Consider the following 24544-nt stretch of genomic DNA (forward strand, 5'->3'; position numbering starts at 1 on the left):
GCCTGTAGTTTTTTTACATCATTATGAACACTTTTTTTAGAGGTATTTATTTGAAAACTTGCTTCATGTTTCAGGCTTTTAGGTAGCAGGAGATGATGTTGGAGTGGAGCTTTCAAGCTGCAATATGCCCATCTCTGCTGCTCCCAGCCTCCCAAAGCCTGTCAGTGGCTGCTGCTTTTCAGTCAGGGTTGGATTCCCTGTCTTCCCTGGCAACAGGCCCATCATCTCTTGGTCACAGACCATTTTGTTTTTGTCACAGTCTGATGGTGTGTCTGGGCTCCCCAGGGTGCCCTGTCCAGCCCATGACCACCCACCAGCCCAGCCCACCTACCCCCCAGTCAGACGACTCTGAATTATGGATAAGTCTGGATCGCTTCTTATAAAATATGAATTTTCCAAAGGAGACCCTTAAAAAACAAAAACCTCTAACCTCCATAACCTTGATAGGTGATCCACATGTGACCAAAAAGCTTGCTACTGGGGCAGAAACATCTGGAAACTTAGTAGTTTGTATCCATGTTCATGTGTCTGCTGTCATGTTCCTAGGCAGTTAACGGTCACTGGGGTAATTTTTAATTTAAGTCTACACTAGGATTTATATTGTTTCCCATAGTGTTTTCAGAGGATCCAACCTGGAGAGCAGCGTGTGAGAGACAACGGGGAGGAGAGGGGGATGTGTGTAACGCGCCCTCTCTTTCCCTCCTCTTCACACGCGCTGGTGACGGGAGAGGTAGACGGAGTGTTTATCATAAGCAGCCCGTGAGATTCAGCAACGGTCGGTTGTAGTTTCTAAATGGAAGATCCATGTTTTCGTCCCATTGGATCGCAGTTCATCTGAGCCGTGACAGAGACAGACGGTAAAAAGACGTTACAGAGAGGAGGGACGCACATCGACAGCCTCGAGTGCGAGGAAGCTTTTTACTCCGGCTATCACTTTGGCCAGCCTGAGAACCACTTCATTGGTGAGTATAACTCTTGGCTGTTTTATTTATTTCTATAACAAAATAGAACATTATTATAAATATTTTGTTGACATTTCGATGATTATTGGCTATATATGAGTGACTAAAACTAAACCACATAACATTATTTGTCCTCCTTATTGCGGCATGTGAGTTTTCTCTCTGGAATATAAGGTTTTGCAGCTTTGGAAAAAAAAAACTTTAAGGAGAGTTTACGACTTGTAGAGGCGGAAATGCCCTTCTAAAATTAAGTTCGTGGACCTTTCACAATAAAACACTTGTATGACAGAGCCAAATCCTCTTGGAGGACATTCTGCCAGTCATTTGATTTGTGTGACGTTGTGTGCCATTTGTTTTCGTGGCGGAACGAAATGAATAATCCCACGCCCTGCTCACTGTCACAGGTTGAAGTGAACTAAAGATATGCGTGACGGAGTAAATGTGCCGAGCGCAGATGGAAGAGGGGGTCGGTGTGCGCGTGCGTGTGTAGGATAAAGATTTGGTGCATAAACGAGCTGTCATGTATCATTTCCCGTTGACTAAACTACCGGCGTTAACGGGCAGCATCACCTAGCCACGTGTTGGGTGCGTGTGTGTGTTTGTGTGTGGGGTTGAGTTTGAACGCACCAAAGAATCGGGGGGAGGGCGGGGGGAAACCATAAACATGTAATTTCAAGCCAGGGTGCACCCACAAAAAGCAGGGGGCATCAATTAGTCACATGTGCTCACCATATAGCTTGAGAATTTATTTGAAAAAGCACTCATTAGTGAGTGACATCCAGTTTATCACACTGGTAATGCAAACAGTAGGCTGCAATTTTACAATTCATCAGTTATTCTTACTCCAAGTCCAAAATGTTAAATGATGGATTCAAGTACCTTAAGAGCCTGCCTTGGGGTTTAGTGAATGGATGCCCCCAGTCCAAACAGTCAACAGTCTTCTTTTGTTAATAAATTGTTTTTTATAGAGCAAAATAGGCTGTGTAAGGATTTGCCCGACAGATCATACATCAATGTCATAATTTGTTTTTATCCTCCCCATGCAGCCTCATTAAAACACTGTTTGAGGTGATTACTTTGTTGCTTTGGGGAATCACACCTCCCTCCAGGTAACTTGACATGCTCCCAGTCTGCTCTCTGTCCATCCTCCTTGCTTTCTCTGTCTGTCTCTATTGCCCCCTCCTCCTCTCTTTCTAAACAGACTGTTCTTGCTTTCTCTTTGCTTTCCCCATCATCAGCACACCCCATCCTTGGATAGAAACTGAGTGGCCCTCCAACCCTGCGGGAGTGAAGCCCACTCCCCAGGATTCAGTCTGTCACCTCTAATTTTGAAATTCAGTGGAACGCACACAATATGAGACAAGATCTTACTAATAACAGTTTTCATTGCCATACCTCTTTGTTTTTGTTGTCAAACAACCATGCTTCTATAAAAAGTGAGTTAATTCAGAGTCAAACATTGTTAATAGGCCAGAAATTCCTTGCATAGACATCACACTCACAAGCAGTAGGAATTATGGCTTACAAGCAGGCCATAAAGTAATAAAGGAGACTGGAAGCCAGCAGTGACAGATTTGTTTGCTGATACTTGCAATAAATCAGTTTAGTGGATCAGGTGCAAAAATGAACACAACCAGCAACTGCTTTATATTACATGCAGCAAAAAGAAATACTCTTCCTCAGTTGGCATACACACAGATGTAGTCATCAGTGAGGCTAGAAATTCTTGGCCTCGAGACACTGAAATAGTAAAATATCTATAACCCCTGGCCTCTTCAACGTTAAGACAAAATGTTTGTATTGAAAGAAATTGCCACCTGTGTGTGGCAACTAAACTGGTTAAGGTCTTAAGAGTAGGCTACTACGACCACTTGGTTTTGGTTAGAGAATCATTAGGGAAATGGTTAAATAATTAACACGCCAGTGCTATAAATTTGAGAATTTCAGTGCTTATACACCTATTCACTCTGATCTGACCTTGCATTGGTACCTATACCAATACTTACCTATACTTTAAATGCTAATGCAGATTTGCTATGAACATAATTCATAGAAGACAGTGTTGTGGAGACACACATGTAAGCGGCAATGCACTACAAGCATTTTCTCAGCAGAGCCCATTATCGTAGGATGCTTCAAAGTGCATTATCGCACTTATAACGTAACTGATTGGCTAGCAGTTAAAATGTTATATTGGGACAAGAGCTAGACCCTTAAATCGTTCAGTATATTGGCCATGATTGGATTATTGCAGATACGCCAGTATTGGTGTATAGCAGCTTATAAACATAAAGAAACTGTACAGAAACATTATAGATACCGTATGTTAGAGATTTAGAAACACTGTCTTCATTCAAGTATGTCCACCAGAGAGAACTGATGAATTTATTTTTCAATCGTAAAATGTTGCTTACAGAATCTCACTCGCAAAAAACAGATTTAAGGGTTCTTGTCAATTTTTTTTTTTTACTGTTACCTGTTCTATTGTTTGAATTGTTGTAAAATTTCAGCATTTGGCCATATTCAGGACACCTCAAATTTACTTACAGTTTAGTCATCCTTCTTATTCAGTGCTCATGGTATAGTCAGCGGAATGTAACCTTGGCATCAGTAGTTGCACTAGGCTGAGTGACCAGTTAAATCACAGGTGAAAGTGACATTACTTACACTAACTTCAAACAATGTTTAAACATTAGATGACTTAATGAAGCTTAATTTTCTTTCTTTTGGCAAATTTGTAAAATTGGGATGATGAAATCTGAAGTGTCCTGACATAGAACGTAATGGATTTCACCCTATACGTTATTTCCTTGTATTCAGACCTCATCGTGCATTATTGCTTACTTATTTGTCACCATAACAGCTGTTGCTACTTGTAGCTTGTCAGCACAGTAGTGAGTTTAAATATATATTTATCATATGCACTGTTGTTGTTGTTTTAAAAACAATGCCTGGGACAATATAAAGTGCTCAGTGGGAATTTTAATTTTGGCACTATTTAGTTCTGTCTATATTTATTATTATTTTCCCAAGCCTGTGCCCGCCTGTAGCTCTCCCTCTGCAACGGATGAATTCTGCTTCTTGGAAAGCAGATATCCCCCCCTGAGTGGCACGGGGAGGTTGCAGAGCAGTGGCATAGCGCAGATGGATTATGCTCTCACATAAATCCGCTGTCATTTCAAAACCCTCCGTTACAAGAGATTGTCTAATGAGAAGCCCTCTGCTACTCCCTGACTGTCTTCCTCTTCACTCCATTCTCTCGTTTTTCACTTCTTTTATCTGTCTCTCTCCCCCCGTCTCTCTCTGTTTAATGGATGTTCTTTGCTGTCAAGGCCTTTATCTGCCTGTTTGTTTGTGTGAGAGCAACTGAGAGATTCTGTTTGAAGTCAACATGTAGAGAAAAGGCCTCATATGTTGGAAAAAGGCCTCAAGTCTTGAAGGCGCTGGAGTTTCTCTGGTACTACAACCACCTTGTTTTTTCATTCGACGTTGCATCCAATTACAGAAATCTGTATCTAAACCACACAGATGGAGTTCATCTGTTAAAGCAGGAGGCCTTTGTTTTCAAATGGAACCATCAGTGTGCAATGAAAAGGATGATGAGATGTTGGATCAGATTGTAGGGCTGTAGGCCAGTCAAGACCAAGATAAACAGACAAAGACAAAATAGTAAGCAAATTGTTCCAAATTGTTATGCTTTCTTTAGCACCGCATAGTGCATTATGCGTAAAGGCAAATAAGGACAATGAATTAATTGTTTTTTAATTAAGAGAATTTGCATTGCCATAGGGTAAATATTGTATTAAAATACTACAGCATAACAAAACGTGTGAGGAAGTTGACAAGTGGATCTAAGGAAAGACTCACTGCTTGAAGGATGCAATTGTCTCTCCACAGACATTTCTGCCTTTCCCTATATGCTTCTCATCATTATTGTATTTTGACCACACATTTCTCTTCTGTCCTATGCTTCACCATTGACCCCTTTTCCACTAACTAGCCATAGATGAAGCCTGCTAAACATCCTTCCAACATTAACCTGCCCTTTGTCCCTGTTGCAGACAGAGTTTATTAAAGCACAGCCCTGGAGGGAAGATATGTGGGAGTGGATCTGCATGGTCTAACTTAGTCATAACCCAGGGCCGACTTGGCTGTCTGTCTGTCTGGAGACATTGTAATAGTTTAACAGGACTTACTGTAAGAGGCTCAGCGGGGGAGCACTTCAGCTCTGAAAACTCATTGAGCCATTAGACAGAAGAACTGGATGGACGGAGAGGGTTTGAGGGACTGTAGGTAAGGAGTGCGGAAGGGCGTAATGTAACATTATAATGTAATGACAGGAACGATAAAGATGGAGATGGAGAGTAGAGTTTGGTGGAACGGATTCAAGCAGCAAGACTGGAGGGAAGTTGAGAAAACAAAAGTGGACGGATGTAGTGAAAGTCAAGAATGACTGATGATAATGAAACGGGGTAGGTTGGGAGATCTTGTAATCAGATGGGCACAAAAAGAGAGAATGACAAAAATGAATATTTCATTGTCAGACTAATCAAGACCATTGTACCAATAGAAAGAAGGGAGTTGTCCTAATCAAGGATGGCGGACAGAAGCAGAGAAGAGGCCAGAGAGAAAGAGGTGATTAAGGCATGGGTCAGATGAGGGGAGAGACAGTTTTGTAGAAATCCGAAGCGAGACACATTAAGAAGTGCTAATGGCGTGAGAGTTTAAGAGGAGAACAGACATGTTAGGAGGAGAGGGAAAGATAGAAGAAGGAAGAAGAGAGGGGAAATAAGATAAACTGTTTCTCTCTCTCTCCTTCTCCCAAAGCGACACCCCTCTGTCTCTCCTCGTTTGTCCTCGTTATGAAAGAGCATGTTTTATTGAAAGAATAATGACTCTTAATTGCTTGCTCCTTGCAAAATTTAAAATGACAGAGTGAACTGTCTCAAGACAGATGAGGTATGAAAATATATCGAAAGATGCTGCCTTTTGTAACCTTTCGAAATGCATGCACCATGCAGTCAAAGCTGTAAGTCACCAAACACGCACACACAGGCTTAATGTAGTCTGTTAGGATCATTAGCCGAGTTAATGCCTGTGCACTTGGCCCAATGGGAGTTACTGTGTCATTCTCCACACTCCCTAAACAGATACAGAGATATAGATATAGACCTGCCTTTGGGGAAGACGTATGCACACACGCATTAACACTCACACACAAAGACATGCAGATGCATGTGTGGCTCTTACAAGCCATGGCAGACAGGGATATTAAGCGTAACTGTGGTAATGGTTGGAGGGTAGCGACACTGTCACATCAGATTAGCTTGACAACATTTGACCACACCCTCTTTCTCTTGTCCTTTTACCCCTCTCTTTTCACTCCCTCCACCCGTTTCTCTACTTCCAATTCCCAATCATTTGGCTTAAAAGCCACCTCACTTGTTGTTTGTCACACTTGTTTTTCTTTTTATGCAACTCAGGGTCTGAAATGCCTGTTGAAATTAAGGAGAGGACGAATTTAAAAATATTTCAGGCTTTCTCCAAATTGTGCTTGCAAATATCTACCCTTGAGGGTAGATAATTGCAAGCTATCTACTGGTCCTATCTACTAGTCCTTACACAATCTGCAAAAGTATTAAAATAAGACAGATTTCTTTGTGCTTCAAGGCTACCCTTGGATCAACATATAAATTGGTTAGCAGTACAACATGCTTAACACCTCTCCTTTCCTCTCCTCTCGCCGTCTATCTAGTCTCATGTCGCTTTGCTTGACAGGGCAGGAAATCAGTCTCATTTCTGCTTTAATTCATTCTTATCAAACATGTCGCTCCCAATCAGCCCTATTTGATTAGGAGATGCCCACCAAGCAAGTAATGGCTGACACTTTCATATTTCAGTATTATTGCCAGGAGTGTGTGTGTGTGTGTGTGTGTGTGTGTGTGTTAAAGAGAGTTAGATACATTATTTCCCGCAGCCGAGCGAGCATGTAGACTTGAGTGTGACTATCACACAAACTATTGGAAGTGCTAATGTGTTCTGTATATTTAGAAACTCTTTCAATCCCATGTCTCTCACTTGAGTCTTTGATAGCACCCTCTCTTTTTTTTCTCTTTTCATCTCCCATCTTTTTAAAGTTTTTTTTTATGCTCTTTTCTTCTCTATCACAGAGACATGGGGTGTAGGCTTCCTAAGTTGCGGAAGGCAGAAGAGAGGCGAAGCCCGGGCAATATCTACTCTACCCTTCGAAGGCCTCAGGTGGAGACTAAAGTGGGTGTGGCTTACACCTACCACTTCCTGGATTTCCTGTTGGGGAAAGAAGGTATGGATAAAATGATCCACATAATCATGTCTGTGTAACAGCTCTCCTGTGAGCATACCCCCATGTGCAACATATTTCCTTTGACCTTTTTTGGGCTGGGCATGTGAAACCTAGTGAGACGTGTACTTCATGTGACTTGACTGGACTTCTCCCACAGTTGCATACTTGAAATACTCACGTGTTACTTGAGTTATGGACACAAACATTAATGATGGCACTATAGCAATTTAAGCATTTTGTTTAAACCTAAACTTAATATAGAATGACAACCTCCAAAATGTCAACTTTATAGTTGGGCTAAAAGGCAAATGAATATTAGGCTTACATTTGCTGGTGGCCAGAAACAAGACCTTAAATGAATGATTATGTTGCTCTGTATCAATAACAATAAGTAACTAGAAAAGTGCACTCTGTAGAGTGCAGATATCCGCCAGGTCTGGCATATGAATAACACGGTGATGTCTTAAGTCATTTCTGTGCTATCACATGCCTTTTTTTCCTTTTGTGTGTCATTTAACGCAATTTAGACTCAACTCACATATTGTGCAGAGACAGGTTTATGTTTTCTTTTTACTTTCAGAAAGTTACCCATAGGTTAGCTTTATTCCTAGCTATTCTAAACTAGCTTCTTTAGCTACAACAGGGGCCAGATAAATGTTTTATTATTGTGAAACTTGAAAAACACTAGGGCATATGGTCAAATGTTCCTTTACAATCCTATTATCCTATTCTCTTTATCCCAAAAAGTCCCACAATTCAGTACTTCTTTTTTACTCCTAAAACATTATGATTCATAAGTGTCTGACATCACTCACAGTAGAGTACCTTACTGAGTGCCCACTGTGTACTGTAGGGAACAGTGAATAAATGAGTGAAAGGGGAGGTGACTTCAGATGCAGCTCTTATGAAAACAAATCTTGGCCATCAGATGTAGCAGGCAGTCTTCATTCAGATCTGATTCATATTTGTCCCAGTTTCACTTTGGATGGGGGAACAGGCTCCAAGGAATGTGTCTTTCACATTTGGTTGTAATCCAAAGGAATTCTTTTTACTGAGCACCTGTACTTTTAGTACAATTTAGTATAATTGTTTACGTAAGTTTTCTGTTAAACCCGGCTCTGCTTTGTCATCCTGAACTCCGGCTACAGTGTTTGTGTGTGTTCCACTCATAAAATAGCCACAGTTGCTATTCCAACTTTTAACCAGTTAAATGAAATGTTTAGGTCAGCAACTCTGCCAGAACTGTGTGTTTTTCTTTTCTTACTGTAACTATCTTGAGGGCGAAAAGTGGCTTATGAGCTGAAGTTGTGTCTTTGTGCGGCTCCCGTTGCAGGAAGTTCAAAGAGTTCTCTAATTCTCAGATTCAGCTATGTTGTGCACGCTGTAGCCATGCCCTCCAACTTCCCCCTGCCTCTCCCTCGCACAATGACTATATAGTAAAGCTGATGTGTGTTTGCACACTGTCTTGGGGGTGTGTGTGTATCTGTTTGTGAAAATGAAAAATGGTGTGTCTGATAATGTGTGTGTGTGTGTGTTGTGTGTGTGCATGCTTGCAGCGTCTTGAGAATGTTTGATGAGAATCCTCTAGAGGCGTCTGGTTTCTAAAAATACTAATTCTGCCATTGTGTTGATGTGGACTGTGAAGAGATAGAAGGAAGGGACGGAGTGGGGGAAAAGGGAGGCGAGGAGGAGACACAGATAGTGTTAAAGCAGATATTTTAAAAAACATCTCTTTTTTTCCCTTTTGGCTAAATGTTTCTACAAGCCTGCACTGTGCACTATATCCCCCAACAAGCCGAAGCAGGTGCAAGTAGTTTACTGAAGTTCTTTTTTCGAGGAGTTTCCAATACAACACTGTAACAGACAGCAGGCAGAATGCCACAGCTGAGTGGCAGTGGTCTGGTTGCCAGTCGGCTTCATTTTCAGCCAGCCCTGTTATGTTTGGCAAATGAGTGAGGCCGTAGTGTTGGCTGAGAGAGATCTGGCAACGCAAAATGCTGGTGGTGACCAAAACAGACAATAGACATGAGGATTGCTCGTCTTTCTCATTGCTAAAGGCAGTAGCAGATAAATTGTCTAATCACATGGGCAGCAGCAGCAGCACCACAGATAGATACAGAAAGACCACACACACACAGTTCATACAAACAGCAATGGCAGCTCATTCAAGCCCACACAAAACACTTTATAGGACTTAGTCAACAGAGTTAGTGTTATCTTTCAACTGGCAGGCAGGTCATTTATATGGTAAATTCAGTGACGCCACCTGAGCTGCTTAAGATGAGTATAGTCTATTTAAGGATAGACGCAGCTACTCTGAATTGATTGTGCGTGGTTGTGAGTGGGTGTATGCCTGACGCTCTCCATCTCTCTCTCTCGCTCTCCATTTGTGACCGAGAGACCAAGAGAAGTGAAGGATTCCTGAAGGATTATCTGATTGTTTGTGGAGATTGAGAGACCTCATTCCCAGCAAAGAGGATTTATTTGTATTTGTGCAATTGTCCGTGTGTGTGTCTATGTAGGAGGCAGATAGAGGAATCTGTATGTCAGTCCATGACATTGAGGAAAGCCACGGTCAAATCCATGCTGTAATTTAATTTGGCCTCCATTAATAATAATATTTCCCTGAGCGTGACTTGACGACTCCTACACAGTAATGAAAAACAAATATCTTTGCTGGAGCCCCTCTGAGATATGTGAGACTAAGAGGCCGTTTATTAAACTAAGTGATGTTCTCAGGAAGAGGAGCTTAATGTTCAGAATGATGAGTGCAGTGTGGTTTCTAACTTGACCTTTGACTACTGAGTGATGAAACTCACCAGAAGCGGCTGATAATATAGTGTTTGTTTATGAGCCTTGCTCTAACCGCAGCAGTGCTTTGGCTGAAAAATATTTCTATGTGACTAAGCAACAACTTGCTCATGCTGGGTCATAGCAACCCTGTGGTGAATCCAGGGAGGATGAGGAGGATTATGTTCAATGTTTCAGGCATTTGGCCTATGCTTCACACAGACCATTTATTAGATTTTCAGCTCCATCTCATCATATGACCTAAAACCAATGTCTTACTCTACTAAAGTCTTATTACTATTACTCTCTTATCAGCAATCTGCTGTACCTTGACACATCACCCACCTTTACAAAAAGTGCTATGATCTTCATTATCCCCGTTACCTTGACACACCAGCATGAATGTAGAGTATGAAATATAACAGCTGGGTGTGACATTTTAACACAGCATCCTTTTTGTGCCGAAGCTGTACTCCGATAATGAGCAGTAGAAGCGGGAGAAGATGAACACGAGCTAGAGTGGAGAGGAAAAAGCAAAATAGAAGGGAGGCAGAATAAAGTCAAGGAGGTGTAACAGAACAGAGGTTGAGAGAATGAACAGCACATTAGGAAACGAGTGATACAGAGAGCGTTTGTCAGGTCTGGAGCGAGGAGGGAAGCGGAGTCTTGAGAGAAAAGAGAGTTAGAGGTGTGAGAATGAGCGAGCGGGAGTCAGGGATCCGAGGATGTGTGAGGAAGTAAGTTAGGTGTGATGCTGTGTGACTAACGCTGGTCTCTGGAGCAGACAGTGAGGAGCTGAACTCAGCTGATGACTTTCTGTCGCCCTGCAGAGACGGAGACCCACTCGGCTCATTAAAACTTACAACATGTATCTAATGCTCAGCAGCAGTGTTTGTGTGTTAGTGTGGCTTTTTGCCGTGCTACTGTATACCTGTGGGTTAGTTTATTTTGGTGTGTGTGTGTGTGTGTGTGTGTGTGTGTGTGTGTGTGTATTTATATACATTTCTGTGTGTACATGATCTACACCTGAATGTTATGATAGATATTCCCTCAGTTGACAAAGAGTGATATACATTCCCTCTGCCTTATGTGCGACATTTTTGCTATCAGAATCTGTGTGTGATGTATTTGGCTCAGACTGCAGACGAAGCACAAATCCATCACTTTGAAAGATCTTTGCTGCCTGACCAGGTAAATGCATAAACATTTTTTTAATGAAAAATTGTTGAAAAATCGGATCTGAACATAGCTTAAACCATTTTTTGGGGTAGTTCCTTTATGCTGTTTCAGTGTTATTGGCAAAAGGGCTCGCTGGAATACTAGCAAAGATTCACAGCATCACAAGTGCATGGTACTGTATGCGCCTTAAGTGCCACACTGTGTTCTAACCACAGCAAACCCCCCTGCTTCTACTTGTCAACCATTCCTGTGAACCCGGCACACTCTTTCTCAGACATTTCCTGTAAAGCGGGCATTCTGAGGAGATCAGGCCCCATTTGACAAAGCTCAGATGCTGACCAACAACTGTCAGAGCCGGCGGCTGCATTCCCAAAACAGTGGGGAGCTCCTTGCTCCAGGAAGCTGATTATTTTATAGTCACTGTTTTGGCACATATCCTCGCCTAAAACCTCTGAAAGTCATTAGAAGGCTATTTAAATAAACGTGAACCTCCAGCAAGCAGAGGGATAAGCCTTGAGGGTGGCTGTTAGTAGTAATCCCCATGCATCACCTAGCAGGCTTAGTGCAAACTCTTCCTTTCTTGTGCGCATACACACACACACACACGCCAAAAAGATGGCCCATACACACTTGCAGAGATACTTTGGCACACGTGGCACCACAAAATATGCTTTATAATCACAAACAGAAATTCAGGGATTTGTACTAGGAATTAATAAGCCCTTTCAACCAGCTACAGGAAGGGGGTAACTCACACGAATACAGCTTGTCAAATCCAGGGTCAGAAAGTGAGGCGTCGCTCACGACACACAGTGTGGTCAAAGCTTGGGGTCGAAACGGAAATAGCAGAGCGGAGATCAATAGCTGTACAGCGGCTCAGCCGCGTCTTACGTGTGCGAAACGTGTGCACCATTTGGATGCGCGTGCCGGATCTCGCTTTCAAACACTTGTACGTGCATGTGTGGATGCAAATGCTCCCCCTTTCATATGTACTGTATCTCCTCACATGTGTGCTCACGTACACTTCCACTTCTTATTCTTCTCCTCACAGACCCACAGAAACAATCACTCCATCACACATCTCCAACTCCCTTAAACATACAAGGGCACACACACAAACTCTTTCGCTAACATTACACTTCCCTGCCCTCACTAGCTGGCACTATAAAACTCCACCCGGCTTTTCTGCCCTGAGCCGTGTTCCCATGTTCCCATTCTGGAGCGGAATTGCAGCCTCCCTTTAAATCCCACAGTGGCAGACAGTATAAATGAAGTCGCTTCCCAGCCTAAAGCGCTGCATAACACCCTAATAACTTCTGTATGCCTTGCCTGAATTAGCTGCGATGCCTTGCCTGCGTCTCGTCGGTGGGTGAGTGCCAGCCGTGCAGAGCTAATGACGGCTAATGACTGTTTACGATGACAGGATCGTTGTTATCCCCCCTTCACCCCACTCCTGTCTCCAGCTGGTATTATTATCATCATCACTGTACTGCTTTTGATAAGTCCCCACAGACACCCGTTTAAATGTTTGCTTGATGAAAGGCTCTTGTGGTTCCAAGCCAAGCTGATGTGATGGTAGGATTTTCTTGAGGGTTTTTTTCTCCCATTGTTTGACTGAGATGGGAGAAAATGTGTGTTCATGTGCTAGTATCCTAACATGCTGGCCAGCTTCTCATATGTGTGTATGTATGTGTGAACACGCCAGATGATGGAGAACAAATTGAAAATGAGATGGCTTGCGCATCTTTTTTTTTTTCCCTGTGTGTGCTTGTGTGTCTAGTTAATTTATTCAGGTTATTTTCTCTTCTCCAGACCCATGCAAATGAGATTGAATGGGAAAGGATGACAAGCATTCAGGCACAAACAGACAGCCTCATATCTCTCCCTCTCTCTGCTCTCTCTGTCCCTCTTTCAATACTGCTCTGCTAACTGCCTATCTCTTTCTGTCTCCCTTTTCTTCTCTCATCTTTTTCCATGCCCCCCTCTCTCTCACACACCTGGCTTCACTCTGCGATACAGAAACACACAGCCGTACATGCACATGTTCCCTTAAAAGCCCGTGAACAGAGAGAGGGCTTTACTACAATGCACCGACCCCGAGAGGGTGGTCCTCGCAAACACTGCGTTCTCCCTGGCGGATTTGCCATGACAGTTAGCTTCCATACGATAAGCTCCACTAACCATTTACACTGAAGTAAAGGGGTTTCTTTCTATTCTATTTGGTAATAAGGGAACTTTGTGTTAGCGATAGCTGCTACGCACAAGCGGGCAATGTGATAGTATTTTTCTCCAACCTTTTGATGTATGTGTGTGCATTTCTGACTATATCCTACTGTTAAAGTGTGTGTGTGATGTGCATGAATGTGTGTTCAAAAGACTTTGGGGCATACACTTGTGTTTGTCTGCATGTGTGTGTTTTCTAGAAGCCAGGCTCCTGGTGACAGTGAGGACAACAGAGGCTAATAGTTCTGGTGTAATTAGTTTCACATTTAGCATGAAGATGCCATGTGGTGTCGTTCAGTGGGAATTATCATAATGAAACATGCTCTGTCTTTGTTTCTTCACATCCTTTCCCCTTTCTCTTTCCCCCTCTTTTTTTCTTCTCTCTTCCTCTTTATTCCAGCTATTATCCACTTTAAAACCACCTACTACTTTTCCCTGCCTCATTTGCAACCTGTGTTGACCATTTCTCCATTACCTCTTCTTGTCTAACCTTGTTTTCCTCCCTCCCCTCTCACCTGTTCTCCTCCCTCCAGAGGTGCCAGTGTCATCGGTGCTTTGTCTCTCCTCGGTCAGAGAGCTACCAGTTCAGGTCAGGGAACTCTACGCTCAGGGCTTTGTCCTGGTCGCCGTCCACCCATTTGTCCATCCCTGCGGCCCTCGTCACGCGCATATTCAACGCCAGCTCCACAGGGCTGTGCTGGTCCGAGAGACGCCCAGGTACACAAACTAAACACACCCTTGTCTTCAACATTAGCCGCACCTTTATAGAATAAAACAGTTTTGACTGTAATGATTTATGTAGCAGATTTAGTAAGATTAATGAGATGATTGCAGCCAGAAATAGACAGCAGTTAGAAAGTAGCAGCTTTTTTGCGACTTCATTGTCTTGACATTCAAGCCAATTGAGACCCATTATCACAAGCAAAATTCTGCACCTCACCTCCTTCTCTTGATGTAAAATTAATTGCAGATGAGTCAGCCACAAAAATTGTCTAACTTTAGCTTCTCTGTCCCAATTCTTTCACTTTTGACTATACATGATAATACTATACTGTGTAACCCAGTTATTCTTTGATGACACTATAAATCATATAGATATATTTATGCTATAAACTATCAAGGGTAAGACAAGTTATTCAGGAATTATAATGCATTACTTTTTACTTACTATTACTTTTGAAGAATTAATATTACTTTACTTATTACTGGTTATTAAAAGTAATTGAAAACAATGCAGCCTCTCAAACCAGATGAAGCTATACAGTACACAGTAGGCTATGTTCCAGCTATCGAAAGAATGCCTATCTCCTTTGTTCTCCATTCTTCGTTTAGTTTTTTTGGCTCAAAGCCAAATTGACCTGCCCCTGACCTGCCATGCAATCACGCACAGACATCATCATAAGATGGCAGTTCTGCGTTCAGTTGTGTTCTGATAACACAGTAACACAGAGTTGCTTGGATTAATAACTATGCTTGATGAAGATCTACCAGTTGAAATGGCACAAAATTTGGTATAGACATTCGTTTCCCTATCAGGATGAATTGTAATAACTTTTGTGATCCCATTTTATGTAGCGCCATCATCTGGTCAAAATGTCAATTATGAAATACAATTATTTGGTTTATGGCCAAATAGTTCTTATTAATGACGTTCAGTCCCATCAGACTCAGCTATAGTTTGTGTTTAGTGCTAATTAGCAAATGTTAGCATACTAACATGCTAATCATTATATCAGATAAACATTAGCACGTTATTGTCATTGTGGGAATGTTAGCATGCTGACGTTAGCATTTAGCTTAAAGCAAAAAAGTATAGCCTGTCCATGGCTGTGGACTCTTAGTCTGTTTATTTGCCATTCATTTTTCAGATTAAAGGGATAACGTACCCTACAACTCCTAGGGATCTTATATCCTAGTATTTATTCTAGCACTTTATACACCAATTCTAAAACACTTATTTTCTGACATTTCCAAAACACTGAGTGATCTATAAAACGTGAAATGATCCACACTCATCTTAGAAGAACTTAATGATAATTTGGATGACGAAATGTATCTCTTGTATAGAGATGGGGATCCCTGTGAATCAGTGTTTGTGTCTTCTCATTCAGACAACCACACTTGCATGTAACCTTCCATTTAGTTGTCAGTACTCTTCATAATTAAAGGAATTACGTTGCTTAGCCTACAGTTTGGAGCATCCTCTTGTGTTCTGTCTGTTTTTCATGTGAATTCAAGGAATAGCGTATTGTATACACACTCACTCACTCACACACAAACACGCACACTCTAGTGCACAGGCAGGTGCCAGGCTGCTCCTTTGATGCCCCTCCTGCCAAGTGGTCCTGCTGCTTCCTGGCACCTGTCACCGTGGAGACGGCTGATTGCATCACCAGCTCTCACCAGAGGGGAACGGCACGCTGAAAGAGAGAAAGCATCTCTCCATCCTTTCATCTGCTTACTTCAGTGATGACCGCCCCCCCCCCTTTCTTTTGTCCTCCACACCCCCCTTCGTCCCCTTTACTCCGCCTTTAATGTCCCCATCACAGCCATCCCCTTTTCATCAAAAACCCCTAAAAATGAAAGAAAAAATAATCTGATAGAACTACTGTTTCAAATCTAGCTGAGAATGTCACTCACGCCTCAGAGCACAAGATATAACCACGGCCTTCCCACTGACCTCAATCCAAATCTGAAGAGGCGTATCTGAATACTCCTTTTATGATGGCTTCTTGCAGTGGGAGCGGGAGGAAATTCAGTTTCTTTCTCTGTCTAATAAGTGTATTGTGATTTCAGTGAAGGTGGGCTCCTTAAATGGAAAATTCATCCTGTACCAGAATTGACATTATTTTTCTGCTGTGTGCATGTCTGCCAGAATCTATAGAGTCGTTTAGACTGTAATGTTACTGGGTGATGGAACTGCTCTGGTGATAATGGACAGGAAACGAACCTAAAGGAAACAGTCCAGGGTAATATTATAACAGTACGAGAACATTTTCCATTTTCTGGTTCATAAAAGCAGAATTGAACTGAACTAAATGACATGATTGATGCTTTATGGTGGATATTTGTTTAAATTCTTTCATTTCTCACACTGTAGTTCAGAGAAGAGCCAACTGAGGTGGGGAAGACATCGTCTAGAGACAGATGTGTGTGTGGCAGGTCACCAGGTGGCTGACCCAGAAGTGATCCAGAGCTATGTCAAGAGGGTGAGTTCAAGGGGGAGTGCAATCATGCCAACAAAGCTTGTTGATTCACTCGTTGTCTTCAAATAGAAATGCCTGAAGCTTGCGATAAGAACAATGTTTGCTCTTGTATTTCTCAATCAATGTTCTACAAGTTATGTTTCTATTTTTTTCCAGGGTAGGTCAAATAGGCTCTTTGTGCACTATATGGCTTTAAGGCACCTACGCAAGGTCGGGGCTAAACATTTTTAGAATGCCTTCTAGTGAAAACATGCAACAACAAATCTAACTGAAGGGAATTGAATGTTTTATAGGAAAGCAGAATGAGAAAAATATTTTAAATTTATTCTTGTTATTTGTTTAATCCGGTGGGAGTGTTAGGTATGCACAGATCAGATAACTCAGCTCTGGGTATCTGCAGGTGCAGATCTGATACCAGTGCTCTCTTTTTTTCCAAATTTAAAATGTGTATAATTCACTGCAATTGGAATCAGTTTTATAAGGTAACATATGTCAGGGTGGCATTAAAAGTTGAGTTGGCTGCCAGTTGTTCTTTAAACCATTTTTATTAGTTTTGCACAGGCATGCCCAGGTTTTTCAAAATGGCATAAGAAAATTGAACTGTGCGATATCTTTCAAATAAAATAGCAAAAGGCAGCTAACCAGAATAGTAGAAGTTCTAAAATCAAAATCCAGATTTATAGGAGCCAGTGCCAACTCATGTTGGAAAATGCTACATGTCTACTGTTGATTATGGTCATGTGTGTACACTACAATGTACCATACCATGGTGGAACTTAATACTACTAAGTCCATTTAATACTATGATTGATAATGGCATGAACATGCTAAAATTGATTAATTAATTAAAATTACTGCAAAGACCACCGTTTACAGGTCTTTGGGGGTACTACTACAAATGTGAAAAAGTTTCAACCCCTTTTGTGGCCCCCAGACTGAGGCTAGATTGCTGAACTGTCGGTGGTAAAGTTGCATTATGGGTATTATAGGTGGCTGGTTTTGACAAGGAAGATATGTGTGGAATAAAAACAGTATCTAGTTTGGCTGTGTTGATTTTGATACTTTTTTTTTTTTTTCCAATGTCATGAGTGACAGGGTTTTGACAATGTTAAAAGAGTGCAATGCTAAATCGGTGGAGTACTCTTTAACAATCCACCCCTCCCTCCTTCTCTGTCTCCCTACTTGTTACATTGTTTTCATGTGTGCCTTTCATGTTGGCGCAGCACTACTGTGACAGTGAAAGAAACATTACGGGGCTCCAAAGGCTACAGGCAACTGCCTATAATTGGCTGTCTGCGCCATATGGTAACCCTGCCTCTGGTCCTGACATGCAGCGCTTGTCCAATTCAAATGGAGCAAATCTGATTAGAGGTTTTCCATTTCAAATATTGCAAATTTACCTGATTGGAAGGATTTTTTTAACATCACCGGATTCCCACTAGTTGCATCTCCTGTGACACTGCTCAGAGTGTAAGACTTCTTAGTGTAACTAGGAAACAGAAGGAGGAGCTACAGTATATAATAAATGGAAGGTTACAGAAGTTATGATGAACTATAGTGAGACCTTAACCCTGTGATACCCTGCCAACCACAGCGTCATCACTGGCATTTATCAGCTGTGAAACTCACTTTTACTCTCCCTGCTCATGAATTTGCCAGCAGTCCCACAATGGGAAATGAAAATGTGCTCTATTGAATAGATTTGCATCTGAACACCCATAGAGCACAAAGGGAAACCTGATTGGATGGAAATGCACATCACTGAGTATAATGTGATAGGCTTCAGCAGCGTGACATGAATAACCAATCAGATCACAAACTGCCAGAGAGAGTTAGAGATAAGAACCCAGGAGCAGCACCGGGCAGACAGTGACAGGCTGGTGCGTGCGTGCGTGCGTGCGTTCAGTTCTGAAATCCTGTACTTCTAATTTCCCTACCACTCACTATCCCACCCACTCTCAATCTGTCCTCGGACATACTCATCAGATAAAACAGTGTGAGTATGTGTGTAATTGCTAGTGTGTTGGATGGTAATAGAGAGACTCTTTATATATATATGATGAGTGTGTATGGATGAGTGAAGTGTCAAAAGTAGTGGGTAATAGGGGAAGATGTGTCTCATTATTGTTTGGTGGTAGTTTGCAATCTGATTTCTCTCCCGTTGAGTCTGTCTAAAACTGTCAGCCCAAATATCAACTGACAATTAACCACCAGAGCTCCGTGGGAGAGAGGGCGACACGCACACACGCACACACGTACACACACGGATGCATTGAGATAATGAGGTCCTTTTGTCATTTGAATATTTGATCTTTGCAGATGATTAGGTAGGTTGTTATTTTGCAGAAAATCTGCTCTGCGTACGTCAGCCTTTGTTTGTGTGTAAATGAGGCTTTGTTTGTCTGAGAACAGAAGAAGAGACTGCAAATTTATTTGTGGCGCTGTGAATGACATCCTTTATATTTATGCGTCACTCTAATGTATTCTAATAATATAGGTGTTTACGGATATTAACAATGTGTGTGCATGTCACCCCTATAGATCCAGGATGTAGCAGAGCAAGGGGTGATGTTTGTGGGCTTTCTCCAGCAGCCAGGCGGAGGACCCTGTTTCTTGGGGCACTGGGATCCTGAGGAGCTGTCCTCTTTACATTCAAGCCCTTCACCCATTCATCGACACCCGTTTAGTGCCAACACCAGCCCAACAGATCCTACAGAACCACATCATAATGACATAGAATCTGACCATAACCACTCTGAACCTCAAGAGTTAGATCATGAAAGCGCAGAACATAACACACAGGACCACAAGCCTTTGGTGCCAAGAGAACCAGACTTCAGTCCTCTGAAACCCATCCAGAGTACAGAGCTTAACCAACAAGAGTCCAGTGAGCAAATCCAGACCTTACAGATCAGCCTCAAAGAGTCACTAGAATCTACAAACCAACCTCAAGATCACAGCAAACCCAGGAGAGATACAGTTCTTGGGTGTCCACATCAAAGCCCAGCAGAAGCCCAAGGGAACCAGCTGTGTCCCAGCCCTCCAGAAGCTGCAGGTATAATCAGACAGCAGAGGGACCAACTACCAGACCTCAAAGAATCCACAGAGAAACATTTTAACCTTTCCAACCAGAGAGATAGACAAAGTTCAAGCTCCGACAGCTGGCTCAGCTCTCCAGAACTGGATCGAAACCATGAAAGAAAGTCCAACTCTACCTGTACAGACGGGGAAAGCAGGGTGACGACACACAACAACAACAACCATATCCGGCTCAAGAGTTCAGAGAAAGATGAGAATTCAACTTCACCACCAGCGCAGGCTAGTAAGTAACCTGTTTCCTGTTTGTAGTGGCGACAATGGACAAATCATCATCATGCAAAACTCTATTTGTCCAATTGTCCATTTTCCTTTTCTTTTTGTGTGCCTGCAGGGATGCAGCTCTTTGCCTTATACAATCACACAGGGGATCTGAACACTTCTCTGAGGTTCTACTCACTCAGGGTGCCACTGCAAGTACAAAAGGAAGCAGGGCTAGTCACAGAAGTTGACACACACTGGCTTGACCACATGACACAGCATTTCACCAGTGGCGCGCATCTCATTGACGGGTTCTTCCATATTGGAGATGATAACGGTATGTTTCATGGCTATAGCAACGAACTATTTCTGATTATGTCATTTAAGAAGCACATTCACCCTACAGTCAGACATAAACATTACCGAGTATGCAAAATTTGTAAAAGGTGTGCAAATGTACCTAAGAAGTGTTTTATCTAGGCAGCAGAGTGCCAAGGCACTGATTCTTGCATCCTCACTCATGATGGAAACTTGGATACCGCTAACATGAGGGCTTCATCCATTTTTGATTTTCCGATTCCTTCAAAAGTGATCACTTTCGAGATGGATTGCATTAGTCAGTGGGGCAAATTTGATAGTCGGAGTTCATCAACATTAAACCCTACATAAAAAAACACCTCACAAATCAATTTCAAATCCACTGATTGCAGCAATCCACATTTAAATACATTGATTTTGGCCTACATTTTTTATGAAATCCTGCTGTGACTGAGCTACATGTTAAAAATGTGCCATGATGTCTAAGCCAATCAGCTTAAAGTAAAAATCCCCTAATACCACAACACAAACCCCTTACCCGCCAAAATAAAATTGTCTTGTTGTATAAACTTCAATAGATATGGCCAGAGCAATAAGCTATAAACGCAACATTGACACATTATAAGGTTAATATGGACGATGTGTTAGCAGACAGTTGTCTATTTACACATCCAGCAGATACAGAGCAACGCAGCATTCATTTGTCATCACCATGGGTTACCACTTTCACAGTTACTTAATCTATTGTTAATATAAAAATTGTTGTCCCAGTACTCCCCTTATTCACATCTGTTATTTTCACACTGCAGATGCACTATCCACAACCTATCTGAGTAGTTTGTCCACTGTTAATACTAAGTACTAACTTAATAATCACAACTATTCATGCATAATAATGAGTTTAACATTTGAGAGTTCACTGTAGCATGTCAACCTTTTTTTAATGTCCTGCCCCATCTAGGCTGTGACTGGACATTGAGCTCATTGGCTTTCTAAAAAGTTGAACACGTTTCAACAAAAGGCACCCCATAAGGTCGTTCCTTGTACGATCGGCAGAAGCCCAGGATACATTATTTTTTTCTCTACTTTTAGTGTGTCACACAAACGATCAGCACAGCTCTGTTGTGCCATCATCTCGTGATTGACTCGTGTTCTCCTTGTGCCCTTTTGGAGCCAGGCTTGTAAGGTTGATGTAATGTTACTTGGACTAGCTACCAACAGAGTGGTGAGAATGGGAACAGGTGAGCGTCACATAGTGCCCCCTGGGCAATGTAGTTTATGTAGAGCCATTGTGAATTGCCCAGATAACCTGATATGGAGGTGGCAGAAAATAGTACCGTCAGCTTCTGAGATGTGCTGGTGCGCAAGAAAAAGTCACGGCACACCAAAGAAAAAAAATGTAAAGTCCCAGTATTGTTCCCGCCCACTTCAAGCGCAGATTACTGCAGCTTTAAAGCAAATGTTTCACTTTACCTCCTGACTTTAACTTAAGAATTTTCACTGGTTCATTTCAAGAGGAAAAGGCTTCTCAGGCTGTAGATCTTGCTGGATGATATGCATGGAGTTACGTGCCGTAAGTCTGTGGCTTACGGCATAAGTCACTGTTCAGTCACCCATGGAATAAGTAGGCTTAAGCCAAAGAGAGCAGGGGATCAATAGTGAGAGTGTGGAGATGAGCTTGTGACTCCTGTCTGAATCACATACAATCTTCTCTGTTTATCTGACTCAGTCTGTAATTTGTCCTGTTTCTCCAGACAATGGGGTTTCATCCGTGGATAGTGTGTTCATCTTCCAGAGCTCCGCAGAGGAAACCACAAACACTTCCTACGACGCCATCGTGGTTGAGCAATGGACCGTTGTTGATGTGGGTCTGAGTTTTTAATACTCTGGAGAAGATGTGCACTTTGAGAAATTCTTTGTGACTGAAGACTTAAGCTGCCTTCTGTCAAACATTACATAAGAGTGGAGATGATGGAAAGTAGCGTGCCGAGCTTAAATGTGCCTACCTGCACTTGTGCTGTAATGTGTTTGTGCAGTTTTCCTTGTGTGCGTTTGGACCGTATACGTCTAAGCGATATTCTGTCTCTTTTCCAGGGTGTTGTGGTGAAGACAGACTACATCCCCTTGCTCCAGTCTCTGGCTCAGTATGGATGGAAGCTGATGTGTGTGTTACCCACACCAATTGTCAAGACCAACAGGTACAGTTCACTACCAAGATAACACCGTTGCAACCATAAACTCACATCTCTACTAAACTCTTTTTTTTACTTTACATTCAGTCACTTTGAATAACTAAGCTAAAATCACAAAGTAAGACTAATTACAATGCCTGTCTCATTTTTTTGGGATTAGGGCTGACAGCGTAGTTTAGATACACATGACAGATGGTTCGAGATCTGACAAATCATGATCATATGCTCCTCTCAACATGAAACTGCTTTTGAAGTCTGTCGGCGCTGCGAACAAAAACACAGTCGCTGATGTGCTGTTGTCTTGTAACCTGTCACTTTGCCAACCGCAGTGAACAGAAACTGGATTTCAATCCATGTAGTGATATGCAAGCTCCTCAGATTATAACAGGTAACAGTGGTAAAAGTGCTGCTCTCTTCTTTCTGCAGTGACGGGAGTCTGTCGACCAAGCAGATCCTCTTCCTTCAGAGACCCATTTTGCAACGCAAGAGAAAAGACTTCAAGGTTTGTTCCGCCTTGTCTTCCATCTTCGCAGCAAATCTGTCACTTGTGTCTGTTGTGCCTTTAGGATACGTGACTTTATGTCACAGAAGGTTCCATTAAAAAGTCATGTTACTAAATATGGGATGTACAGCAAATATAAACCAGCTCAGGAAAAGTCTAATAATAGGCAAACAGTCATCCTCAAACTGTACAGGAGAGAGGCGTCAATGAAAGAGGCTTTGTTGTGGTTTGTCAGGTGTCTGGAGAGATGGAAAGAAAAATACACTGCACAAAGCCCAAAACTGTCTCAAACACATCTATTTGGTTTCAGATGCTGAACCTCAGGGGTCGTAGCAAGGCAAAGAAAAAATCTACTGGAGATATGCAAGATGAGAGCGAGAACAGGTCCCCTGTGATGGAGACAGAGATGGACAGGTTACGAAAAAACACAGAAGAGGCAGAGGGGAGGAAGAGCAGGGACAGGGGAAAGAGCGAAGGAGTGAGCCTTCAGGAAGGCCGTGAGGAGAGTGAAGAGGATGCACGGCATCAAAAGGACGTCTCATTCCTATCGGGGAGCAAGGCTTCTGTTGAAGAGCAGGAAGAGGAAACCGACATTGATGAGATCCCACTGTCCAAGCAGGAGAAGTTGGTGAGATGGACAGATGTGTGTCAGAGAGATGATGGAGGGGTCAAGGAGGAGGTGAAGACAGAAGAGAGGATCAAACAGCAGCTGTTTTCCGGTGTCTGTTGACACATTGGGCACAAAGCAGGCATGTGGGAGCTGAGACCTTTTTAGCACTTGGAGGAAAAAAAAAAAAAAAGCCTTTTAAATAACATTTTGTTGATCTGGATTTTTAGTTCCTCTGCGGACGAACCAGATGTAGCCAGTCATACTGTTACTAGTCATCATGTTTTGCTTCAGTCTGCTGTTTACGGCGTAAACACTGAGTTTTTGAGGTTGTAGCTCCCATAAATGGGAAAGTATTGTGCAGTTCTCTGCTTTGGGTCAGTGTTGCTATTTGATGTATCCTTATATGAAATTAAACCGTACCAGGCTATGGAGTACAACCTCCAGTCCAAGCCTTAAGTATTATTTTCTTGCCCATTGTTGTATTTTACTACTTTCTTGTAATAGGACTGTTTAAAAAAGGGACAACTGATTTCACTGGGTTTGCTGTATTTTTATATGTAAAGTATATAATTTAAGATAGAAACAAGAGGGGGAAATTTGGTGTGTAGTACACTGCAAACGATATATCGACCGATATATAGTTCTTAAAATTCTCTTTTGGGTATCGGTTAGGCTCTACACTGCATTGAGATGTTAGATGGCACATTTTACTAGGCCTAAAGTTAAAGGTTCAGTTCATGTAAATTACAAAAAAAAAAAAAAAGATTCTGTCACTTAACTGTAGTCAAGTCTTTTGGTCAGGTTTTGAGACTTCCATCTTAGATTTCTTCAACTTAACACAATGTAGGTGAAAGGAATTTTGTTTGTGTTGCTCATTACATAAAAAAAAATCAAAACTAAAACATTTCTTTCCAGAAGCAATCTCCCGGATACCCCACATAAC

At 42.1% G+C, this 24544-nt stretch overlaps 1 protein-coding gene across 1 annotated transcript; it reads left to right on the forward strand.

Annotated features, from left to right (window-relative positions):
• Positions 1-58: 58 nt before the first annotated feature.
• Positions 59-24044, forward strand: rftn1a (raftlin, lipid raft linker 1a). The gene is made up of 10 exons (XM_038724563.1): positions 59-962; positions 7133-7284; positions 14010-14193; positions 16577-16685; positions 19224-20004; positions 20113-20316; positions 22052-22161; positions 22392-22495; positions 22916-22991; positions 23302-24044. Exons 2-10 carry the CDS (start codon positions 7137-7139, stop codon positions 23719-23721), a joined length of 2136 nt encoding a protein of 711 aa, XP_038580491.1. The 5' UTR covers positions 59-962; positions 7133-7136; the 3' UTR covers positions 23722-24044.
• The last annotated feature ends 500 nt before the right edge of the window (positions 24045-24544 follow it).

The sequence above is a fragment of the Micropterus salmoides genome, unplaced genomic scaffold, assembly GCF_014851395.1.
Source record: "Micropterus salmoides isolate LMB-PRFRI ecotype aquatic unplaced genomic scaffold, ASM1485139v1 Ms_hic_scaffold_17, whole genome shotgun sequence".
Taxonomy (NCBI): domain Eukaryota; kingdom Metazoa; phylum Chordata; class Actinopteri; order Centrarchiformes; family Centrarchidae; genus Micropterus; species Micropterus salmoides.